The sequence below is a fragment of the Tamandua tetradactyla genome, chromosome 7 (assembly GCF_023851605.1).
Source record: "Tamandua tetradactyla isolate mTamTet1 chromosome 7, mTamTet1.pri, whole genome shotgun sequence".
Taxonomy (NCBI): Eukaryota; Metazoa; Chordata; class Mammalia; order Pilosa; family Myrmecophagidae; genus Tamandua; species Tamandua tetradactyla.
In genome coordinates, this window is record NC_135333.1 from 67,047,882 (window position 1) to 67,069,896 (window position 22,015).

At 40.8% G+C, this 22,015-nt stretch overlaps 1 protein-coding gene across 4 annotated transcripts in view; it reads left to right on the forward strand.

Moving 5' to 3' along the window:
* The window catches only part of GALNT8 (polypeptide N-acetylgalactosaminyltransferase 8), a 77,542-nt gene that overhangs the window by 35,632 nt on the left and 19,895 nt on the right, over positions 1 to 22,015 (forward strand). For 2 of the 4 annotated variants that reach the window (XM_077169766.1, XM_077169767.1), the window contains exons 7-11: positions 5,460 to 5,645; positions 7,171 to 7,308; positions 7,883 to 7,978; positions 9,112 to 9,279; positions 17,462 to 17,545. In XM_077169766.1, coding sequence (XP_077025881.1) covers positions 5,460 to 5,645; positions 7,171 to 7,308; positions 7,883 to 7,978; positions 9,112 to 9,279; positions 17,462 to 17,545 — 672 coding nt within the window. Of the gene's footprint in view, positions 1 to 5,459; positions 5,646 to 7,170; positions 7,309 to 7,882; positions 7,979 to 9,111; positions 9,280 to 17,461; positions 18,779 to 22,015 lie in introns of those variants that run through there. The other 2 variants (XM_077169764.1, XM_077169765.1) reach the window with 2 other exon arrangements.

The following is a 22,015-nucleotide window of genomic DNA, read 5'->3' on the forward strand; positions in this document are numbered from 1 at the left end:
TCTACAAGAGCATGATGCAAGCTGCTTTGTCAAAGGTAGAGAAAAGGGGAAAAGAGGAGCTGAGAATGTAGACACATTGGCACCAAACCTTCTATATGAACAGCTAGAACAGCTGACATCAGGAGGAAATTTGTACTGATATTTAATCTAGTCTAGGACCAATAGGAATGGGCAGTACAGCTTTGAAATCCTTAAACCCGTTCGAGTTCTGGTCAACTTTCTTAGTGTCTAGGACAATGCTGGCTTTAACTTCAGCAGTGCTGCCTCTTCTCTGTATCTGGGCTATATCCCACACTTGCTCAGGTCAGATGAACGACCAGTATTTTTGTGTTCTCTAAGGGAATTCAGGGTGCAGAGCAAGATGCCTGGAGAAATTCCAGGTTCAGGTTCCTGTTCTATCAGTGTAGTTGTTAGCTATTGCCACAAAAGAATGCTGTATAACAACCCCTGCTCCCTTATTCAGTGACTTAGAGCGACAATCATATATTTCAGATCTGTAGGTCCTTGGAGGGGCTTGGAAGGGGCGGCTCTGTTGCACATGTGTTCATTGTGGGTCCTTGGCTGAAAGGACAGCAGTTACCTAGGAAATACTGTATGCCAGAGAGCAAGTGGAACCACCTGAGGCCTCTTAAAGCCTGAGCTTGGAACTAGCACACCATCTCTTCTGCCTAATCCCATTAGCCAAAGCAAACTACATGGCCAAGCCCAAAGTCAAGGAGCAGAAAGGTATATATTCTGTGTTCCATGTGAGACCCTGGCAAAGAGGGGTGAAGAATTGGGGTAATAAACTCAACCCACTGCAGTCAGTTTAGAACAGATTTTGTGCATTCAAATCTCTCCCCCAGATTGTCCCTTTTATGTCTTCTGTACATTATACATGTCCTCACTAGAAGGTGCTGACCTTTGGATTTATGATTGTTCTTATTAGTTTTTTCACCTCCTTTACTCTAGCCCAAGGTTGAAATCTTTAAAAAGATTTTAAAGATATCTTAGGATAGTGGATAGTGGCATAGGATAGTGGAAATAGCACAGGTATTGGAGACAGACAGACCTAAGTCCAAATCCTGCCCTGCTGCTTGAAAGCTTGGGTGAACCTGGGCAACACATAAACTCTCTAAGCCCTATCTGTTGTTTTAAGCACCTAGCATGGTTAGTGGCACATGATTTCCACTCAAAAAAGGTGTTAATGGTAATAATAATAATAATAACAATAAGCATGCAAGGATGACATTATAGAAAATGCTGGACCAGGGTTCTAATTGTGGTTTTGCTAACTCACTATGGTCTGAGCTTCTATAAAATGGCTTTTTCTCTCTCAACTCTGAAATTCTGTGCCTGAGACCAGATGATCCCTGGTTATAATGGTGTCTGGAGGAATTGGAAATTCTCCTCTAAATCTTAGTTAGGCCAACTCCCTATAATTTCTTTCCAGTTGAAACTGATGACCCCATTGCCAGCTCCTGCACTCACTTAGGACCCACTCAGAACTCAGCATATATAGGTTAACAAATGAACTTGAGTCCTGTCTGGGTGGCACTTTAAGCTACATTTGTTCTTTGTAGAGGAAACTACCCTTTTTTGCATTTGTAAACTGAAGAGAGGCATCTTTATTTCATGCACCTTGTAAGGGTGCTGCTGTGATTAAAATGTAATAATTTGAAAATTATTTATGTGTATCAGTTAGGTGGCTGGTTTGGCTTCTGTGATAAAGGCCAAAATAACAGAGGCTTCAACAAGATAGAAGCTGGTTTCTCTCTCCTAAAACAGTGTGAACTAAGTAATTCAGGGTGGAGACAAAGATTCTTTCTACTTTGTGACTCTGCTGCACCCAATGCTGCATCTCTATTCCAGTTGCTAGGAAGAGAAATGGGTGGGGGGGGGAGCGAGCAGGCTCTTTACTTTTTTTTGATGGGGTCTCTTCTCATTTTTTTTTTTTAAAGACAAATTAAGGATATGGTAAGACATTCTTAATTATATTTTTAAAAACATAAAAATTGTTAAGTGCTACTGTACTAGAATAAATAAATATATTTTTAAAAGTTCAATGTTTTATAGATATATTTATTTAAAAATGACTGATTTGGAAGACATTAAATAATGCTGATACACACAAGGAAAAGATTCAGGCAAGAAAAGGCATGTCATTTCACCATAAGAAATGAAGACCACAGTTGGAGATGAATAGCCAATCCAAACTTTAGGTCTTGTGGTGGTTTCTCTAGATCAGGAAGGTCATGATGATAGAACTACCTGAAAATTGCATAGATGGCTTCCTCTCCCATTTCCCTGGATATTCCTAATCACAGGGTCACACCTGTCAGCAAAGGGGGTTGGGAAATGTAGGCTTACATTTTAGTAAGTTGGCTTACTAAACTTACTTTAGTAAGTTAGTTGGCTATGGGTCCAGGTATTCCGCCTATTACTAAGATGTAAAAGAGAACAGATATTGGGGTGGTGGGGCACAAAATCCATTTCTGGCACAAAAATATAACTGCACAAATCATTAACTTGTGCTTGCTGTTTAGCAAAGTCCTGAAGATAAGCCTAGTTACTTTGTGGCTGGGGTTTTCCTACTGACCAGAGGTTTGGATGAATTTGGCTGGAATCCTCATCTCCCTGACTCAGGATCCAAAGCCCTCATTATTCCTGCGTGTCCCTCATGCTTTTCTCCACTCTACCATTCTGCATCCAAGCTGGGTCTGGGTTTCCCTTCTCCTACCTCACATGTAGAATACTTCACTGCCATTTCCCTTTCCATAGGGAATCTTCTTTCTTTCAGCGTTTATTATATATAAACGCTATATAGAACGTTTTAGCGTTCTATAGATTTTACTGAAAATGTAGCACATGTCAAGGGAAGAGTCATTCTCACACTTTTCTTGTGTGAAATATTTCTATCCATATAGAAATATTCTTGGTTTGCATGCGTGGATATTTAAGAGCTCTAAGCACATGTAAGGAGCTATCTTTCTCCAACAACAGGTGTTGGAGAACCTAAAGGGGTCATGGAGCGTCTTATTCTGACAGCTGGTGGCCACAGCCATGATGTGCTCATAAGTGGGGATAGATGGAGGGTTGGGGCTGACAGGTAGGAAAGGAAAATGTATGTCAACCTGCGTATTCTTAGCATCAGTCAGAACTTAACATATGGGCTGCGTGAGCTCAGAATCAGGCAGCCAGCCCTGTTGTTTACTAGCTGGATAAACATGGACATGTTACTTAAGCAGGGATAATAATAACTACATGATTAGGATTAAATTTGTAAAAGTAGTGTATGTTACAAACAAGCCACTGTTATTATAAGCAAACGTTTTGTGTGTGTGTGTGTGTGTGTGTGTGAGAGAGAGAGAGAGAGAGAGAGAGAGAGAGAGAGAGAGAGAGAGAAACAGAAGATAGATTGAGAGGGTAAAATTTGAAAATTATTGGTCAATGATAATAATTAACATCGCCTCATAAATGGCTTTTATCTCTTCACTCTAATGTAAGATTTCTTGTGCCAATAATTAATTTTTCTGCCCTGAATTCCAATGGATTGGAAACCTCCATCAACTAGGACAATTGAAGTAAAGCTGCATTTAGATTTTTAAATGCTTGACTGGAGAAAATAATAAAATCTGAAAATAAATAGGATGTAACCTACATATGATTCTGATAGCTAATAAGGAGAAATGGAGGAGGATAATGAAAGAAAAGAGAGGCTTCACGTTAATCATCATAGGGCCTGCCATTTACTGAGTCCTTGTTATGTCATTTAATCCTCTTGATAAACCAAATGGTGGGGATACCCCTTTTACGTGAGAGTTTTGTCCCTAATTGCCAGAATAAGATTAAGATTTAAACACAAGTCAGTCTACTTCAAAGCCTGGCTCTTTCCACTCTACTATTTTGAGTTGCGGTGGAAGTGGAGTACAAGCGTAGAAGGGGAAAGAATGGGTTCAGAAGTATAGAGGAAGAGATGAATCAAGTTTGCAAGTTGGATAACAGGACTGACCACTCAGGGGGCTACTGTTATCATTACTGTTAGAGAAGTTGTGGGTTTACAGAAGAGTCATGCATAAATTACAGGGCTCCCACACAACACCCCACCACCAACACCCTGCATTGGTGTGGAACATCTGCCACAATTGATGACAGCACATTTTCACAATTGTACTATGAATTAGAGTCCATGGTTTAACTTAGCGTTCACAGAGGCAGACGCTTTTTTGGCATGTTAACTGAGCCACTCATCTCAGGGCAACACTGACTTGAATGCACTAGGTTGCTAACCTCTGCTAGATGGCTAATCATCTCCATCTAGAGATAAATGTAACTCCCTTAAGCAGCATGAAGACAAGACACAGGAGACATTATATCAACTTAACATTATTAGATATTTCTACCATCTATTAGGATGAAGACCATATTTTCAAGTTAAAAATATGTCTATACATACATGTCTGACAAGTATGTCTATAACCATATAGATGGCAAGGAAGAATAGTTATAATTGGATCATATGTCATAACATCTCTCAGTCAAAAATTACTTATCTTTTGCTGTATAGCAGTAGTTTCACAAACTTAGTGGCTTAAAACAATACCCATTATCTCACAGTTTCATGAGTCAGGAGTCCAAGCATGGCTTTTCTGGGTCCCCTGCAAAGCTGTAGTTAAGGTGTTTCAGGGTGGGCTCTCATCTGGGGCCCCACTGGAGAAAGATCTACTTCCAAGCTCATCCAGTTCCTTGTAGGCTTCCAGGTTGGTGGAGCATTGAGTTTTCTGCTGACAATAGCCCAAAGCTGCTCTTCATTCCTTTCCATGTGGCCTTCTCCATAGGCAGTTCACAATATGGCAACTCCTTTCTTCAAAATCAACAAAGAAGAGAGTCCCCCAGCAAGATGGATGTTAGAGTCTTTTATAATGTAATCACAGGCACGTAGTCGCTGATATCCTGCTATCTTTGCCATAGTCTACTGGTTAGAAGCAAGTCATAGGTTTTGCCCATACTCAGTGGGAAGAGATTATGCAAATGTGAGAATACCAGAATGTAGGGATCATGGGGGCTCCAGGAAAGTCTGTCCACCACGTTACCCCATATCTGGCAGGTGGGACAGAGAAGGGGTCATGGGAATCTAAGCCCATTGGTAGTGGCTCAGGGCATGAGGCCTCTGAGGACTTTGGTACTTTCCTTGGGGATAAGTGAGACATACAGCTTCTGCTTGGGCCAGTTTAGGAGGACTTCCTGAAGGAGATAGGATTTCAGGAGCTATTTGAATGAAAGGAAAGATACCGTTTGGTAGACTTCTATAGAAAGATGTTTTAGATGAGTGGGTTGGGAGGAAGTACTGAGGTGGGGGTGGAGGGGCTGAATTTACATTCTTTAAAAATGGTTCTAAATTGTAATCTTTTGCTATGCAAAAAAAATTATTAGTCTTGGGGACTAGCCTGCCCAGGGGACTTTTTCCCCTCCTCTCACAGGTGTGGCTGTGCGGAGGGAAGATCGAGATCCTACCCTGCTCTCGGGTCGCTCACTTAGAGAGACACCACAAGCCCTATGCCTTACACCTGAGCCCTGTCATGAAGCGCAATGCGTTGCGAGTGGCTGAAATCTGGATGGATAAATACAAATACATGGTCTATGCAGCCTGGAACATCCCTCTCAAGGTTCGTCATGGAATTGAAGAGAAGCAGGGAAGAGCGAGGGAGGAGGGAGGTGGTAGTAATGGTAGGGAATGGAAAGGGCTGGAGCAAAAGTGCCATCCCAACCCTAAAGAATTAGGGTAAGTTCCTGACAGTGGGATAATAATGACACAATGTTTATGGAACAGAACCATGTTCAGGCCCTGTTCTCTCTGGTCACTCATTTAGCTATCACTGTGTACTTATAGGGTAGATGTTTTTATTTTAATTTTACAGATGATGGAACTGAAGCAAAGACAGGCCAAATAGCTTTGTTTAGATAATACAGATTGTGAGTGATGGAGCCAAGATTCAAATCCAGGGAGTCTGGCTTCTAGATTCCGTGTTCTTTACCATTCTGCCATTTTGGGGCATTCCTTGCTTGGGGAGGGGAAGGCTGGACAACAGGAATTTGCTGTCTTATGATGACATAGGAATGATAGGCAGAACTGCAATCCTGTTGAATATACATGAATGGGGATGGCCTTCTTGGCTAAGGCTACACCCTCTGCCTGAGCTGCCCAAAGTCAATGTGACATGCTGCTGTCTTCTGTTCCTGAAGCTGTGGCTCTGGTCTCATGCATGTTGAGCCATGTTTAGGGGTGTAGAGGGCAGGCATCAGGGGAGTCAGGATGTAGGAAACTCATGGAATGAATCTAAAAGGGAGGGTTGGGCAATGAGATGGGGCCAGGAGTCAGGTTAAACAGCTGAACACTGTGACTAAAGAAGGTAAAATGTACAAAAAATACCTGAGCCTTCCTCCTAACTCAAAGTCATCAAAATCCCTCATCTTAGCAACCAAAGATGCCATTAATCTCCTACCATTAAGTTTACTGTTTGAGAGATTTGTAGCAATTTATTCTACTGTCCCAGGACATCAAGGGATTATAGGAAAACAAACCCCCCTCCAGATTGTTCTTTTTTTTTTAAAACCTCTACAGGGTCGTATTTGTGAATGTCCCAAACTGTTAAGGTAATTGCCCCTAAAAGCATAAAACCTAAACTGCCATAAGGGAGGATCTGGAATGAGTCGGGAAAGAAAATGTGTAGAGGCAAGCAGATGCACAAGTGATTCCTGCATATCTTTTTCAGTTTTACCTCTATAGTATTATTTCACTTTGATTCTCTCAAAATATCATTTCCAGAAAGTCTCCTTTAATCTTGCTGCCAGAAAATTTCTTTTGCTAGCTTTTTCTAGTCCTGCTGGGAGCACGTGCCTTACTGATGTAAATCTTGTCTCCTGACAGAAGCAGTCCGAGTCAGCTTGCCAATGATGAAAAATAAATCTGAGTGACCCACAATGTAGATATTTGCAAGTGACTTTGAAACTGCTAGGGTTCAAAGCTTTTTCCACTTCCCCTGTAAAACTATAAAATATCAAGGTCACCTCACAGGCTACCAGGAAAAGACTCTATTCCCACATAAGGAGGTCCTGGACCCCTTGGTGGAGTCCAGGAAGCTGCATGGGCCAAGGTTACGTGGACCCAGTCTTTCTGTGTTTTGTTTACAGAATTCTGGAATCAATTACGGAGACATTTCCTCCAGAAAGGCGCTCCGGGAGAAACTGAAATGTAAAACTTTCAACTGGTATCTGAAAAATGTTTATCCCTTCCTGAAGCCAATCCACAGCTTGGTGGGCTACGGAAGAGTATGTATTATGTGATTACATATTAGGTTTTTAAATGCTTGACTGTCAAAGACAATGAAATCCGAATCATATGATGCCCAGCTGAGATTTTGCAAAGCCCAGCATGCCCAGAATTCTCTTCCAACCTTCACTCCTTCCTTGACTCTTTGCCATTGTTTCCTTTCATTTCTTGTTCCCCAATCCCCATCTCTTCTCCTTTTCTCCCTCTCCATGTTCCTTGCTTTGCAAACTGTGGCCCTTGCTTGGATCCTCTCAGTTCTTCAGTCCACTGGACTGTTTGGTCTTGTCCACCTAGAGTCCAGCAGAGGGGCCTTTTTGTGTTTGTGTTCCCAGGAAGCAGGCCACATGGCCTCAGCTTCCTCCAGAATACAAAGAGATGCAGCTCACCCCAGCATTTGTCTGTTTCTCAGTTCTTAGGAGATGGCCGCTGGAACCCAACCCTCGGCTCCCTTTTGGCTGGAGGCTTCTGGTGCTCTTGGTGCACTGGGGAAAAGGCAGAGCCTGGGGAAGCTTGAGGGTTCCCTTTCTCTGCCTCTTTCTCCGAACAGTGATGTGTTGTGTTTTGCCCCTTCAGATGAAAAACTCACTGGATGAAACCATTTGTCTTGACCAGGGACCTGAATCAGGCCACAGTCCCATCATGTTTCATTGCCATGAGTTCAGTTCGCAGGTATTGTCTACAATTTTCCCTGCCTCCACAGGGCGAAGTAGGTCATGGCTTAGTCCCTTGGCAACATTTGCCAGATTTAGACTCAGCATTAAATGGTGAGGAAGCAGGAGCTGACCCCCTGTGGGTAAAGAATAAGGGTGAAAGCCAAACTTGCACATTTAACTAAGCCTTCCTTCCAACTCACTAGTTCACTTTCTAGTCTACCCACCTCACTTCCTAGTTCACTCAAAAAACCATGGCAAGATGGTAACTGGCTATATTCTGGCGCATTCATTTTCTGTGGTAACATTGACAATCACCTCGGATTCATTTATTTTCCCCTCCTCCCTCTGCCCTCTCCATCTCCCCATAACAAGAAATGCAACAACTGCTCATATGCCCTGGATGATGAACAGGTGGAGCCACCTGTGGCATCTCCTTAAAGAGGAAAACAAAGGGCTAGGGAAGAGAGAAGTGGAACTGAAGTTCTTCCAAGGGATGCAAGAGCCCTGGTGCCAAGTGGAAGGCACAGTCAGGGGACATGTTTCCCCTAAGAATATTTACATCTATCATCTTATTTTATATATTTGGGGTGCAAGGGCCAGGAATCGGACCTGGGTCTCCTGCATGGCAAGCAAGCATTGTACCACTGAACTATCTGTACACTCCATCATCTTATTTTGCATATTGACTTCACAGTCATCTTTGAGGGTATGCATGCTAAATATTATTTCCATTTAACAGATGAAAAAAACTGAAGCAGTAAAATAACCTATCTGTCCAAACTCATCGAGCAAGGGAATGTCAGATTCAGAATTTGAAAGAAGGCTGCCTGACAACCAGCCCAGCTGGGCTTATGGTGTCAGTCTTCCAAAGTCTTTTTTCTTCAGAGACATACTCCCTCATGCTATACAGGCCATGATGTCCTGTTGGAGTCCTTGTAGGGAAGGAAGCAGGCTCATGCCCCTTCCCCATGCCTGGTTTTCTCCCTGAAATAAACTGCAGATTGGGGAGAAAGAAAACATAGGGGACTCCTTTTTATCCAAGAAAGGACAATGCTCCCGCATGGCATTTGATTTTTCTAGTGGACTAGAGAGCACTCTTTGGGAAGGTGAAGGGCCTCTCTGCTAAAAGATCATTTTTCTCCCTTTTAGAACATCTACTATCTCTTAACTGGAGAATTTTACGTGGGTCCACTGATTGCAGAGCGAGGTATTGATGATCTCTGCTTGGCAGACCCTGGCATAGGGGAGCAGCCCACTTTAGAGCCATGTTCCAATGCTGCCCAAAATGGACTGTATATATATTGGAATTTTCGACAGGTGAGTCGTGTGCTTTTTTTTTGCATGGGCAGGTACTGGGAATCAAACGTGGGTCTCTGGCATGGCAAGCGAGAAATTCTGCCACAGAGCCACCGTGGCCTGCCCCAGTCATGTGCTTTTAAAAAGATAGATATATGCAAATATAGTGTTTGCTCACATTTTATTTGAGAGTGATTTAGAAAAAGTGATTTTTAGTGGCAGCATGTAGAAAAGAAATGGGATGGGAGATGGGGCAAGATGGCGGCATAGTGAGGTCTGGAATTTAGTTCATCCTCCAGAGCAGCTAGCAAATAACCAGGAATGGTACATAACAACTGCTGGAGGAACATCATGACTGGACACACAGCATACTGGAATGGGTGGGATGACAGAGATCCCACAAAGAACTATAAGCTGCAGAAGCCAGTGCACCTCCCCCATAGGCTCTGCAGGCTGGTTCCCTGAGAGGAAAGGAAACAGACTTTATTGGTAGCAAGGGCTTAACTCAACCAAGTTCTAATTTTGGAACTAAGTAACAAGTCTAACTACTGAAAATAGGCCGCCAACACAGATAAACCTGGAGTAAGCACTAAAGGAAGTAGAAGTTTTTGCCCCAACAGAGAGGAGGCAGGGCTGATAAAAAACCAAAACAAAACAAAAAACAAAAATAAAAACAGTGGCTTTTTGAGTTGGACAGCACAAAATACTGAGAAAGGGCCGGACCCCAAGAAAAGAGGGTACATAGAACCTGGGGATGCATAGAGCCACGTACCAACTCAAGTTCTTGATTGACAAACCCAAGGAGCAGGGTTCCAGCTCTGAAAAGACTTTTTTTTTTTAATTTTAATTTTTTATTTCTCAACAGCTCATTAGATAGAACTGGAAGCATTCTTAGGCTCCAGTACTTCCCCAGGCAAGGATGGAACTAAAGCTTGTCTGAGAGACAAAGTAATTAGTCAGGTGAAAGGGGTTAATTCCCTAAAGGGTATTTCTTCCCCAAGAAATGGGGATAGGGCCCAACTCAAGTGTAATCCCTTCTTCAAGGAATTCAGGCCCAGGGACTGGAAAACAGCAGCAATCAAAGCTATCCTACTAGCTCACTTCTGTCTCAACCACCCTATGGCAGGGTGCTGAAATTAAGGGCACTGCATCACTTCAAGCTGATGGGAAGTCATGGGCAGACAAGCAGCACATGCTGGGCAAGATAGAAAAGCACAGAATCTAGAGGCTTCATTGGGAAATCTGACAACCTGCTGGGTCTCACTCTCAGGGAAAACTGATGCTGGCTACTCTTTCCTCTTGAGATGTGGGCCTCCTCCTGGGAAAATCTGACTGCAGCCTATAATGTCAGAGGAGACCTTCCTCACGAAAAAGACCCCATATAGGCAGGGCAAGAAACAGAAAAACAAGAACTGAAAAATTCTGATCAGTTAAACAGAACCTACATTAGAGGTCCAGAATAAGTTGAGCTGAGTGTGAAAGGACAGATAGAGAACAAGGCCATCCAGCAAGAAAGTCCTAGATAAAAGAGGGAAAACAATCTCCAGAATAGAGCAGTTAAGGAAATCAAGGCCTAGATGCCAGCAAAAAATAATGAATCACACTAGGAAGATCAAAGCTATGGCCCAGTCAAAGGAACAAACCAACACTTCAAATGAGAATCAGGAGTTGAAACAACTAATTCAGGATGTTTGAATAGACATGAAAAATCTCATCAAAAATCAAATAAATGAGTTGAGGGAGGATATAAAGAAAGTATTGGGAGGACAAAAAGAAAACTCAAAAATTGGAAAAAAAAATCACAGAATTTATGGGAATGAAAGGCACAGTAAAAAAGATGAAAAAAATTGGAAACCTAGAACAATAGATTTGAAGAGACAGAAGAAAAGATCAGTGAACTAGAAGACTGTATATCTCAAATCTAACACAAAAAGAAAATATAGAGAAAAGAATGGAAAAATATGAGCAAGGTCTCAGGGAAATGAATGACAATATGAAGCACATGAATATATATATTGTGGGTGTCCCAGAAACAGAAGAGAATGAAAAAGGAGAAGAAAGACTAATAGGGAAGTAATCACTGAAAATTTCCCATCTTTTATCAAAGTCATAAAAGTACAGATCCAAGAAGTACAGAATACCCCAATCAGAATAGATCCATATAGACATACTCCAAGACACTTACTATTCAGATTATAGGATGTCAAAGAGAAAGAGAGAATTTTGAAAGCAGCAAGAGAAAAGCAATACATCACATACAAGGGAAACCCAAGAAGACTATGTATGCATTTCTCAGCAGACACCATGGAAGTGAGAAGGTAGTAGTATGATATATTTAAAATTCTAAAAGGGAAAAACTGCCAACCAAGAATTCTATGCCCAGCAAAACTGTCCATCAAAAATGAGGGAAATTAAAATATTTTCAGACAAACAATAACTGAGAGAATTTGTGACTAAGAGACCGGTTCTGCAAGAAATACTAAAGGGAGCACTAGAAGAAATACTAAAGAGAGGAAAATGCTAAATACTAGGGGATAAAGATCTGGAAAAGAGAGTAGAAATGAAGACTGTCTGTAAAAGGTAAAAAAAGAAAAAAAATTAGATATGACATATAAAATCCAAAAGACAAAAATGGTAGAAGAAAGTACAATAACTACTGTAATAACATTATATGTTAATGGATTAAACTCTCCAATCAAAAGGCATAGCCTGGTAGTTAGATTAAAAAACAGAACCCATTTATATGCTGTCTATGGGGGACTCATTTTAGACCTAAGGACAAAAATCGGTTGAAAGTGAAAGATTAGGAAGAAATATTTCATGCAAACAACAATCAGAAAACAGCAGAAGTAGCTGTACTAATATCTAATAAATTAAACTTCAAATGTAAAACAACTAGAAGAGACAGAGAAGGAAGCTATTTATTAATAAAAGAAACTATTCAATAAGAAGACATAACAATCAATATTTATGCACCAAACCAGAGTGCTCCAAAATACATGAGACAAACCTTGGCACACTGAAGGGTGAAGTAGACATCTCTGCATATTAATTTGAGACTTCAATTCCCCACTCTCATAAATGGATAGAACATTTAAGCAGAGCATCACTAAAGAAATAGAGATTTTGAATAATATGGTAAATGAACTAGACTTAACAGGCATTTGCAGAGCATTACACCCCACAACAGTAAGATACACATTTTTCTCAAGTGCTCATGGATCATTCTCAAGAATAGACCATATGCTGATTCACAAAGCAAGTCTTTAAAAAGATTGAAATCATACAAAGCCCTTTCTCAGATCATAAATGGAATGAAATTGGAAATCAATAACAGTCAGAGGGCCAGAAAATTCACGAATATATGGAGGCTAAACAGCACAAACAACTTGTGGGTCAAGGAAGAAATTACAGGAGAAATCAGTAAATATCTCAAGGAAAATGAAAAGGAAAACACACCATATCAAAATTTATGGGGTGCAGCAAAGGCAATGCTGAGAGGGAAATTTATTGCCTTAAATGCCTATATCAAAAAAGAAGAAAGCAAAAATTGAGAAATTAACTGTTCACTCAGAAAAACTAGAGAAGAATAGCAAACTAACCCCAAAGCCAACAAAAGGAAAGAAATAACAAAGATTAGAGCAGAAGTAAATGAAATTGAGGCTATGAAAGCAATCAAGAAAATCAACAAATGAGAAGTTGATTCTTTGAGAAAAATCAATAAAATCAATTGACCATTAGCTAGATTGACAAAGAAAAGACAGAGGATGTAAATAAATAAAATCAGAAATGAAAGAGGAGACAACCACTGACCCCACAGAAATAAAAGAGGTATTAGGAGGATACAATGAAAAACTGTATGCTAATAAACAACACAGTGTAGATGAAATGCACAACTTCCTAGAAAGGCATGAACAACCAACATTGATTCAAAAAGAAATAGATGATCTCAATAAACCAATCGCAAGTAAAGAGATTGAATCAGTCATTAAGAAGCTCCAAAAAAAGAAAAGTCCAGGGCTAGATGGCTTAACATGTGAATTCTACCAAGCATTCAAGAAAGAATTAATACCAATCCTGCTCAAACTCTTCGAAAAAAATTGAAGAGGCGGGAAAGCTACCTAACTCATTCTATGAAGCTAACATCACCCTAATGCCTAAGCTAGATAAAGATACTACAAGAAAAGAAAATTACAGACAAATGTCTATAATGAATATAAATGCAAAAGCCTCAATGAAATATTTGCAAATTGAATCCAGCAGCATGTTAAAAGAATTACACACCCTGACCAAGTGGGATTTATTCCAGGTAGGCAAGGCTGGTTCAACATAAGAAAATCAATATGTACCAATCTTGCTCAAACTCTTCAAAAAAATTGAAGTGGAGGGAAAGCTACCTAATTCATTCGATGAAGCCAATATCACCCTCATACCAAAACCAGACAAAGATATTACAAAAAAAGAAAACTACAGACCAATCTCTCTAATGAATATAGATGCAAAAATCCTCAACAAAACTCTAGCAAATCGAATCCAGCAACACATTAAAAGAATTATATATCATGATCAAGTAGGATTCATCACAGGTATGCAAGGATGGTTCAACATAAGAAAATCAATTAATGTAATACACCATATCAACAAATCAAAGTGGAAAAGCCACATGATCATCTCAATTGATGCAGAAAAAGCATTTGACAAAATTCAATATCCTTTCTTGATGAAAACACTTCAAAGGATAGGAATAGAAGGGAATTTCCTCAACATGATAAAGGAAATATATAAGAAGCCCATAGCTAATATCACCCTCAATCAGTAAAGACTGAAAGCTTTCCCCCTAAGATCAGGAACGAGAGAAGAATGCCCACTGCCACCATTGTTATTCAACAGTGTACTGGAAATTCTAGCCAGAGCATTTAGACAAGAAAAAGAAAGAAAAAGCATCCAAATTGGAAAGGAAGAAGCAAAACTCTCACTTTTTGCAGATGACGTGATACTATACATTGAAAATCCCAAAAAATCTACATCAGAGCTACTAGAGATAATGAATGAGTACAGCAAAGTGGCAATGTTACAAGATCATGTACAAGATGCCTGCTTACTTGCTGCTTTTCAGCTCTAGGCTGTGGACTGGAGGGCAGGACCTGAGTTTTGTTCCTTCTTTTCTCTCTAGCATCTGGCACAATGCCTGGAACATTGTAAGAGCTTGATAAATGGTGGCAGAACAAAGGAAAGGTTGGCGGACTTGCAAGGATTAGCTTCAAGAGGCAAACTAGAGACAAGATGATGCTGTCTTCATGGATAGGAGGAAATAGACTTGTCCCATGTCTATGGGAGGACAGAATCTGTTCTGATTCAGAATCAGGGCCAGAGGTTAAATTAAGGGGGCGGATGAAGGAGATGAACTTTCTAACAGCGTAAGAGCTTCCGGTGTCCTATAAAAGGCTAGGCTGCCTAGCAAGGTGGTGGATTCTTTGTCAATGGGAGTCTCTGAGCACAGTATCTTTGAATATCTGGGAAGCTTATTATGTCAAATGAGAGTTCTTTGACGTCCTTAATGACTTTTTTGGTTTGTGAAGAAATTACTATTCGAGGTTTACTTTAGTTGAAAAAAATTCATATTCAATTTATTAAAGTTATAAGTTTGTGAACCCTAATTTTTATTCAAGCCATTAAGTTCAGCGTGTCTTATTATTTTATCTAGAAGTCAAGCAGAGTTTTAACAATCACTTTCAAAAGGGATTTTATAATTTAATTAAGTTCCCTTAAACATTACAAACTGTTTATAAAGTTGATATGTTGAATTTCCTTTCTTAAGAATGTCAGTTATCTGACATTAAATTTAACGATCCTTAAGTTCTCTTAAATGTTTCAAAGTGCTTAAAAAGTCCATAAAATCACAAATGTTAATTAATCGTTCAAATTTATCATTAAAGATCAGGATATGAAAAACACATATACATTATCACATTATGGGTACTTCCAATTTTTAAAAATATACACTCTAGGCAACACTCCAAAAATAAAAGCAAAGCCAAAAGCATGTAAAATCCAGATGAACACACTGTAAAAGAAATGAGAGAAGAATCTTAAGAGGATGTGAAGAATACTGTTAAAGGATATGTCACAGGGAAGTTGAGAGAAAATAGAAAAAAACTCCAAAACATTGTTTGGCTAAAAGGTCACAATATATTATAGTAGTCAAGGTTTATTGAGCACATATATGTGCCAGACAGTGAGTTAAACATTATTTAAAGTAGTCCTTATGTAAATATAATAAAAGAAGTATTGTCATTAGTTTGTATGCAGAAACCAAGGCACAGAGAAGTCAAATAACTTGCCCAAGCTCACACAGCATAGCAAATTTCAAATCAGGACTTCAGTATAGAATCTCAACTACCATATGTTATTACCTTGTTGCTTGGAAAGTTTGATTCTGAAAGGGAGAAAAACACTGACTGGTTAAGAAGAATTGTAGAATTAGCATTCCATGTACCCCTAATTTTTGATATTTGGATATATTGAAAGGTAGTAGGAAAAGAATCTTCAGAGAGAGAGAAATAAAAGCAGATGTTAATAGGGAAGAGTGGTTACTTTGGCATCGAGTATAGCTGGGGCTCCGAGGACAGTTTGCTGCTGGTGGCTGAGACAGAGTCGGGCAGCAACCTGGGGCAGTATCTGAGGGCTGACCCGGGCATGTGGATGAGGCAGAGACTGACTGGGCTTGTGGTCTTCTTGACAAGCGGAAAATAAAGAAATGTACTGAAAATGAGGCTTCAAGGGTGGGAACCAAGGGCTGGAGCTTGCTGCGGAGGCCTGGAAGAGAAACCCTGGGCAGTAATCCCAGCTCTGAGGCCAGACTGCTGTCAGCACATTCGTGGGCCAGGCCTGCTGGGGGGTTCACCCCACCCAGGCGCGCCCTGCGGTCTGGAAGTAGGGGTCAGGGTGCTGAATGATGGGGGCACCCAGAGGGGAAGTACAAGAACTTGGAGAGTCACTCTGGATGGGGATATCCAGGGAGGCAAGGGCCCAACGGGGGCAGAGGGAGCCCAGGGTGACAGGAGCAGGCAAACTGGGGGATCAGGGGTTGTTGAGGGCAGTTGGTGAATGGAAGAAATGAGAGGCAAGGAAATGATGGTTGGAGAGGGAGCAGAGAATTGGACATTGTAGAGCTGCAGCCCTGCTTGATGTTTAAAACTTAGTGGTAGGTTATCAGATGGGAAACAATGAGATCAGAGCTTTTATCTAGACAGCCAAATGGGTGCTGTTAACTTTGGGAATGTAACAGACAGCAGGTTGGGTAAAGGGAAAAGAACTTCACCCGGGCATGAAACAGACGATGTGAGTGATTCCTGCAAAGCGAGGAGTGCAAGAGCTAGGAGAGATCAGGGCCAGAGCGGGGAGTGGTTGCCGGATGGCATGGTCTTCGACTGCTGAGCCAAGAAGATATGGAGGAAAGAGCTGAGGGGTTTGGAGGTGACATGGAGAAGAGAAGGATTACTCTTCCTCTCCCTGCCATTCGGATGGGTAGGGGAGGGATGAATGAACATATACAGCATATCTTTCATGTGTCAGGCATAAGATGCTTTATAATTATTAACTCTATTAAAAAACCCCAACATTAACCCTAATTCCACTCCATAGATAGGGAAATTGAAATTTAGAGAGGTTAAGGCATTTTCCCATGCCCACATGGTTTGTATGTGATTGAGCAGGGGTTCAAACCCAGATTCTGGCTCTAAAGCCCACAAAGTTCCCACTAGTAAACCCTGGTGCAGAACCACTTTGTAGAGAGGCCGGAAGCTGCTGCCCAGAGTGATGGAGAAAAGGGACTGAGACTCCTGAATATAGCTTCTTCCGATCCCCCGACAGTGCCTCACTGAGGAAGGAGGGGGAACACAGAGTAAAGGTGACTCTGATGGGTTTCCTGGACTTGGGGGTGAAGAAGTAGAATGAAGGCCTAACAGAGAAAGGTGGGTCTCTCTGACCGCATTGTGCCCTACCGGTCACTGCTGACCTGGGGCGTCAATCTCAGGAGGGGCTGATGAGATCACGGGAAACCAGTACTTGGCAGCCCTCACACCCAGGCATCATTTACTCTCAGATTTGTGGTTAGTTGGTCAGGGGACTGGACAGTAGGAGCAGGGAGATGACATACTACTAGAACATTTCAATACCTGACTCTATCTCTCTTTTCATCCAGGGAAGAGCTGTCATAAACAGGGCCACCAAACGGTGCCTGGAGATTGCGAAGGACACCTCGGGTACCTACGTGCCTGTGCTGCAGGTCTGCACCACCCAAGTATGGGAAATACAGCACACACTCAGAAATTGGGGATCTCATAATGGAACCGTCCTAAGAGAGCTTTGATTTGGAAGGCCAGCTCTTGCAACTCGAATGGCTTCTACTCGCAACACTGCTCTAATTGGGAGAGAGAGAAAGTGGTGGTGGTATGTGTTTGTGTGTGTGTGTCTGCCTGTGTGTCTGTCTGTATGGGTGTTTACTGCAACTTCAGCCTGCGATGCACAGGATGTGGGGAGATGAAGCCTGTGCATGTGTTGGGTGTCTCCGCTGGGGAGGCGAGAGGAAAGTAGGATGTTTCATCTCCAGCTTTGGGAGTTCATGATATATCTCCAATGCCATTCTTAGGAACTCCTTGAAATAGCCAGCATCAGCTGGCTGTTACATGGGGAGGGAAACAGGAGGGTGGAAGTTTATCTTTGGCTTCTGCCAATGCTGTTTAGTCTTCATTCCTTGCAACTACTATCACCATCTGCCCCACATCTCCTCCCCCAGCTCATCTGCTCAGTCTGCCTTAGGGCTGTTCCGCAGGCAGGGATGGGTCCTTGGCAGGCCAGCAGCACGAGCTATTTAGGTGACTCCAGTTCAACTGAGGGCCTGAAACAACCTTCTCTGAAGGCATGCAGCCACTCCCACACCCTCTATTCCTGACCATCCTGAAAGAACCAGACGATGAACAAGTATTTCTATTCCAGGATGATGCCTGAATCCTTAAAAGTTTCCTCCACTCATCCCCTTATACCAGTTTTAATTGGACTACTCCGTCTCTCCTACACCAGAAAAAGTCCAGAGTCTGAGGAGTTGAGAGAAAGCGCCTCCACTAATCCCTGCTCTTCAAGGGGCAGTGCTCAGGGAATGAGAAAAATCCAGATCCATCTGTGTCTTTCTCTAGATAGATCATAACCTTTGATAGACTTGTTTACCTGTTTCCTCCAACATACCTTGAGAAGTATAGGGAAAACCAGGCTTAAAACAAACAGCAGAGCAACAACTATTAGGGCACAAAGAGGGGTGCCATTCGCTGGATAAGTCCTTCCCTCCTAGGTGGTGAGAGGTGAGGACATATCCAGGGCTGCCAATCTGTGGCAAAGTCTTGGAGATTGGTGGAAGTGGGCACCGGAGTGGGAGAGAGGGTAGGCTGGATGACTCTGTGTGTTTATGGACTCACCCTTCACATGTGCAAGACCTTAGAGGGCCACTTGTTCCTTTGGGCCCATGAGAGGGTTACGATACTGAGACTCACTGGGTTTCCTATAGGCATGAGCCAGGTGAGACACTGATAATTTAGCTTAGAAGTAAATCAGATTTAGATTTTTTAAACTAGGTTTTAAAATTTAAATTTAGATTTAGATTTTTAAAACTAAGCTTTCCAAAGTATGCACATAAATGTACAGCTTGGTAAAAATTTTTTGCAAATTGAACACATCCATATCAAGAACTGAAATTTTACCACAGTTAAGATGTTATTATAAATTAAGAGGCAAGATGAACATTAAGCAAATGTATAACTTTTGGCTTCTGTCTAGAAAACTGTAAGGAAAATGCAATTTAAAGCAAAATTTTAGAAAACATGTGCCCAATAAACACAAACAGATAACTCATAGGTATATAAACCCTTAAACGTAAGAAAAGATGTTTAACCTCATTCTGAGAAATATGAATGAAACCTATACTGAAACTATATTGAACTATATCATTTCTCACTTAGATTGGCAAAAGTTAAAAAGTTAGACAGCATAGTCTGTTGGTGAAGCTGCAGGAAACAGGCAATTTCATACGTTGATGGTGGGGTTGCAAAATGGTGCAATCTTTTTAGAGGAATATTCGTCAATATATTAAAAGACTATATATACATTTTTTCTATTTATGCCAAACAATTCCACTTCTAAGAATTTACTCTGTAAATACTCTTCCCCAACTACAAAAATGCAGATGCACAAAGTAATTCTCTGCTTTATTGTTTGTAATTGCAAAATATTGGAAATAGAGTAAATGCCTATATATCAGAGAGTTATTGAAAACATCCATACAATGGAGAACTGTGCAGTTATAAAATAAAACAATGAAGATATCTTTGAACTGATGTGAAATGATTTCCAATGTATATTGCTAAGTGAAAAAAGCAAAATAGCATCTGCAGTATGCTAACTTTTATGTGAGAAATGAGAGGAAACTATGCATGTTCTGCTCATTTCTGCAAAATGAAACACAGGAAAGATAGAGCAGAAACTAATGAGATTGGTTACCAATAGGGGGTGGTGATTGGGGATGGGGGACAGGCATTGGGGATAGGAACACAATAGAAAAAATGTGGTGGGGGAGTGATACTTCTCTAAATTTTCTGTAGTTTTGACTTTTATAACCATGGTATATTTTAGATGCTCAAAACATAAATACAAAAATTCAACAGGAATAAGAGAAAACCCAAAAGGAACGAGGGCTTCCTGTTTGGCAGGGCTGGGGCTGGGACATCTTCCTAGGTTAGAAAGGAAGGATTTGCACAAAGAATGATGGAACATATCAAAAGAACACAGCATCCTGGCTGAAAAGACTCCCACTGGACAAGATGATGACAATTTGAATATCAGAATAAATGGATGAAAAAATAACTGGATGAACATATCAAATTATAAACCATAGAATGAAATAAGAATCCGTGCGTCCATACCAGTGGATAAATAAACAAATGGGGGCGTGAAAGCTCTTCCATACAGTAGAATGCCAAGTAACCAATGTAGAAAGAATTATTGAGTTAGAAAATCACCATTTGGCAATTGTCATAGTAAAATTGTTTTAGGCAAAAATCATCAATGAATGATGATTCAACCAGTGGGTGAAAGTTTGCTGAGATATACGATATATACCTAGTATCAAAGTAAGTCCCCAGAAGATAGTTGTCAACTACAAAGGGAAAAACAGTAAGTGCTTGGAGAAACCTGAGAAGACCCGAGGTGAACATCACTAGTTAGGGGATATTTTGGTTTGCTAAAGATTCTAGAGTGCAAAATACCAGGAAGCGACTGGCTTTTATGAAGGAGATTTATTAAGGTACAGTTACAATTCTAAGGCCATAAAAATGTCTAAATTAATGCAGCATAATTCAGCATTATGCTTGTGGGACATTAAAAATTAAAAAAAAATTGGTAACATAAAATGTCCTATTTAAACCATTTAAAAATGTTAATGCAATTTTATTGAGATATATTGACATAACATACAACTTTGAACCATTTTTAAGTGTAAACTTCAGTGATATTAATTACATTCATACTATTGTGTTCCCATCACCACCATCTTGGAAGAAATGCAGCATCTGGGTTCCTCTGTCACATGGGCAGGCATACAGTGATGTCTGCTGGCCCTCCTGGGCTGGTTTCAAAATGACTCTCTCAGCTCCGGGACGCTTCCCCTGGGGCATCCTCCTTCTGCATCTTCAATGGTCTGTGTCTGGGAGTCTGCTCTTTATAGAGGCTCTGAGCTCTTTCTCTCTCCATGACTCTAGTAAGCTAATTAAGACCCCACCCACAATTGTGTGGGTCACATCCCAATGGAAACAACCTAATCAGAAAGTCTCACCCAAACAGTAGGTCTGCCCTGACAAAACTGAATTAGGATTAAAAGAACACGGCTTCTGTGGGGTACATAACAATTTCAAACCAGCACAGGGGACAAGCAGATGTCATGTGCCTCTTATTCCGATGAACTGAGAAGAACACAGTGCTGCTTCCATGGCAGGCTTGCCAAAATGCAGAACCTGAATTTAATCTTCAGGAGACATCTGTTAAACCCAAGCCAAGGGACATTCTTCAAAATAAATGGGCTGTATACTTTAAAACCATCAAAAATCATGAAAGACAAAGAAAGACTGAGCAACTCTTCCAGATTAAAGACTAAAGAGACATAAAAACTAAATGTAGTATATGACCCTGGATTGGATCCTGAAAATACCTAGAGAAGTGTCCTACTCCTTGGGCTATAAAGTACAACAATGGACAACTGGTGAAATTTGTATGAGGTTTGTTGATTAGCTAATAGTATAGCATCAATATTATGTTACTGATTTTGATCGTTGCGTTCTGGCTAAGTAAAAGAATGTCCTCGATTTTAGTAGATGCACACTGGAAGGATAATCCCTGAGGTTACATAGAGTTGATTCTTGTTATTCTTGGTAGCTGTGTTCTGCAAATCGGAGTGAACACAGAATTAGTGAATACTGAGCAATTACCCCTAGGGGAGATACAGGGTTAGCGTCCTGTGAGCCTCTGAAACCAATGTTTTCATCAACACATAATCTTGTTTCATGTGTATTTTGTTTAAAGGCACCTTATTTAATATAAATTGTTGATTCATTAACCTTGAACTCACAGCCAAATACCCTATAACTCATGCCTGAATGAGACTTACCTAACCCATATTTTCTCCTTAAGGCACATCACAGCCTTCTTGTGTTTAGGA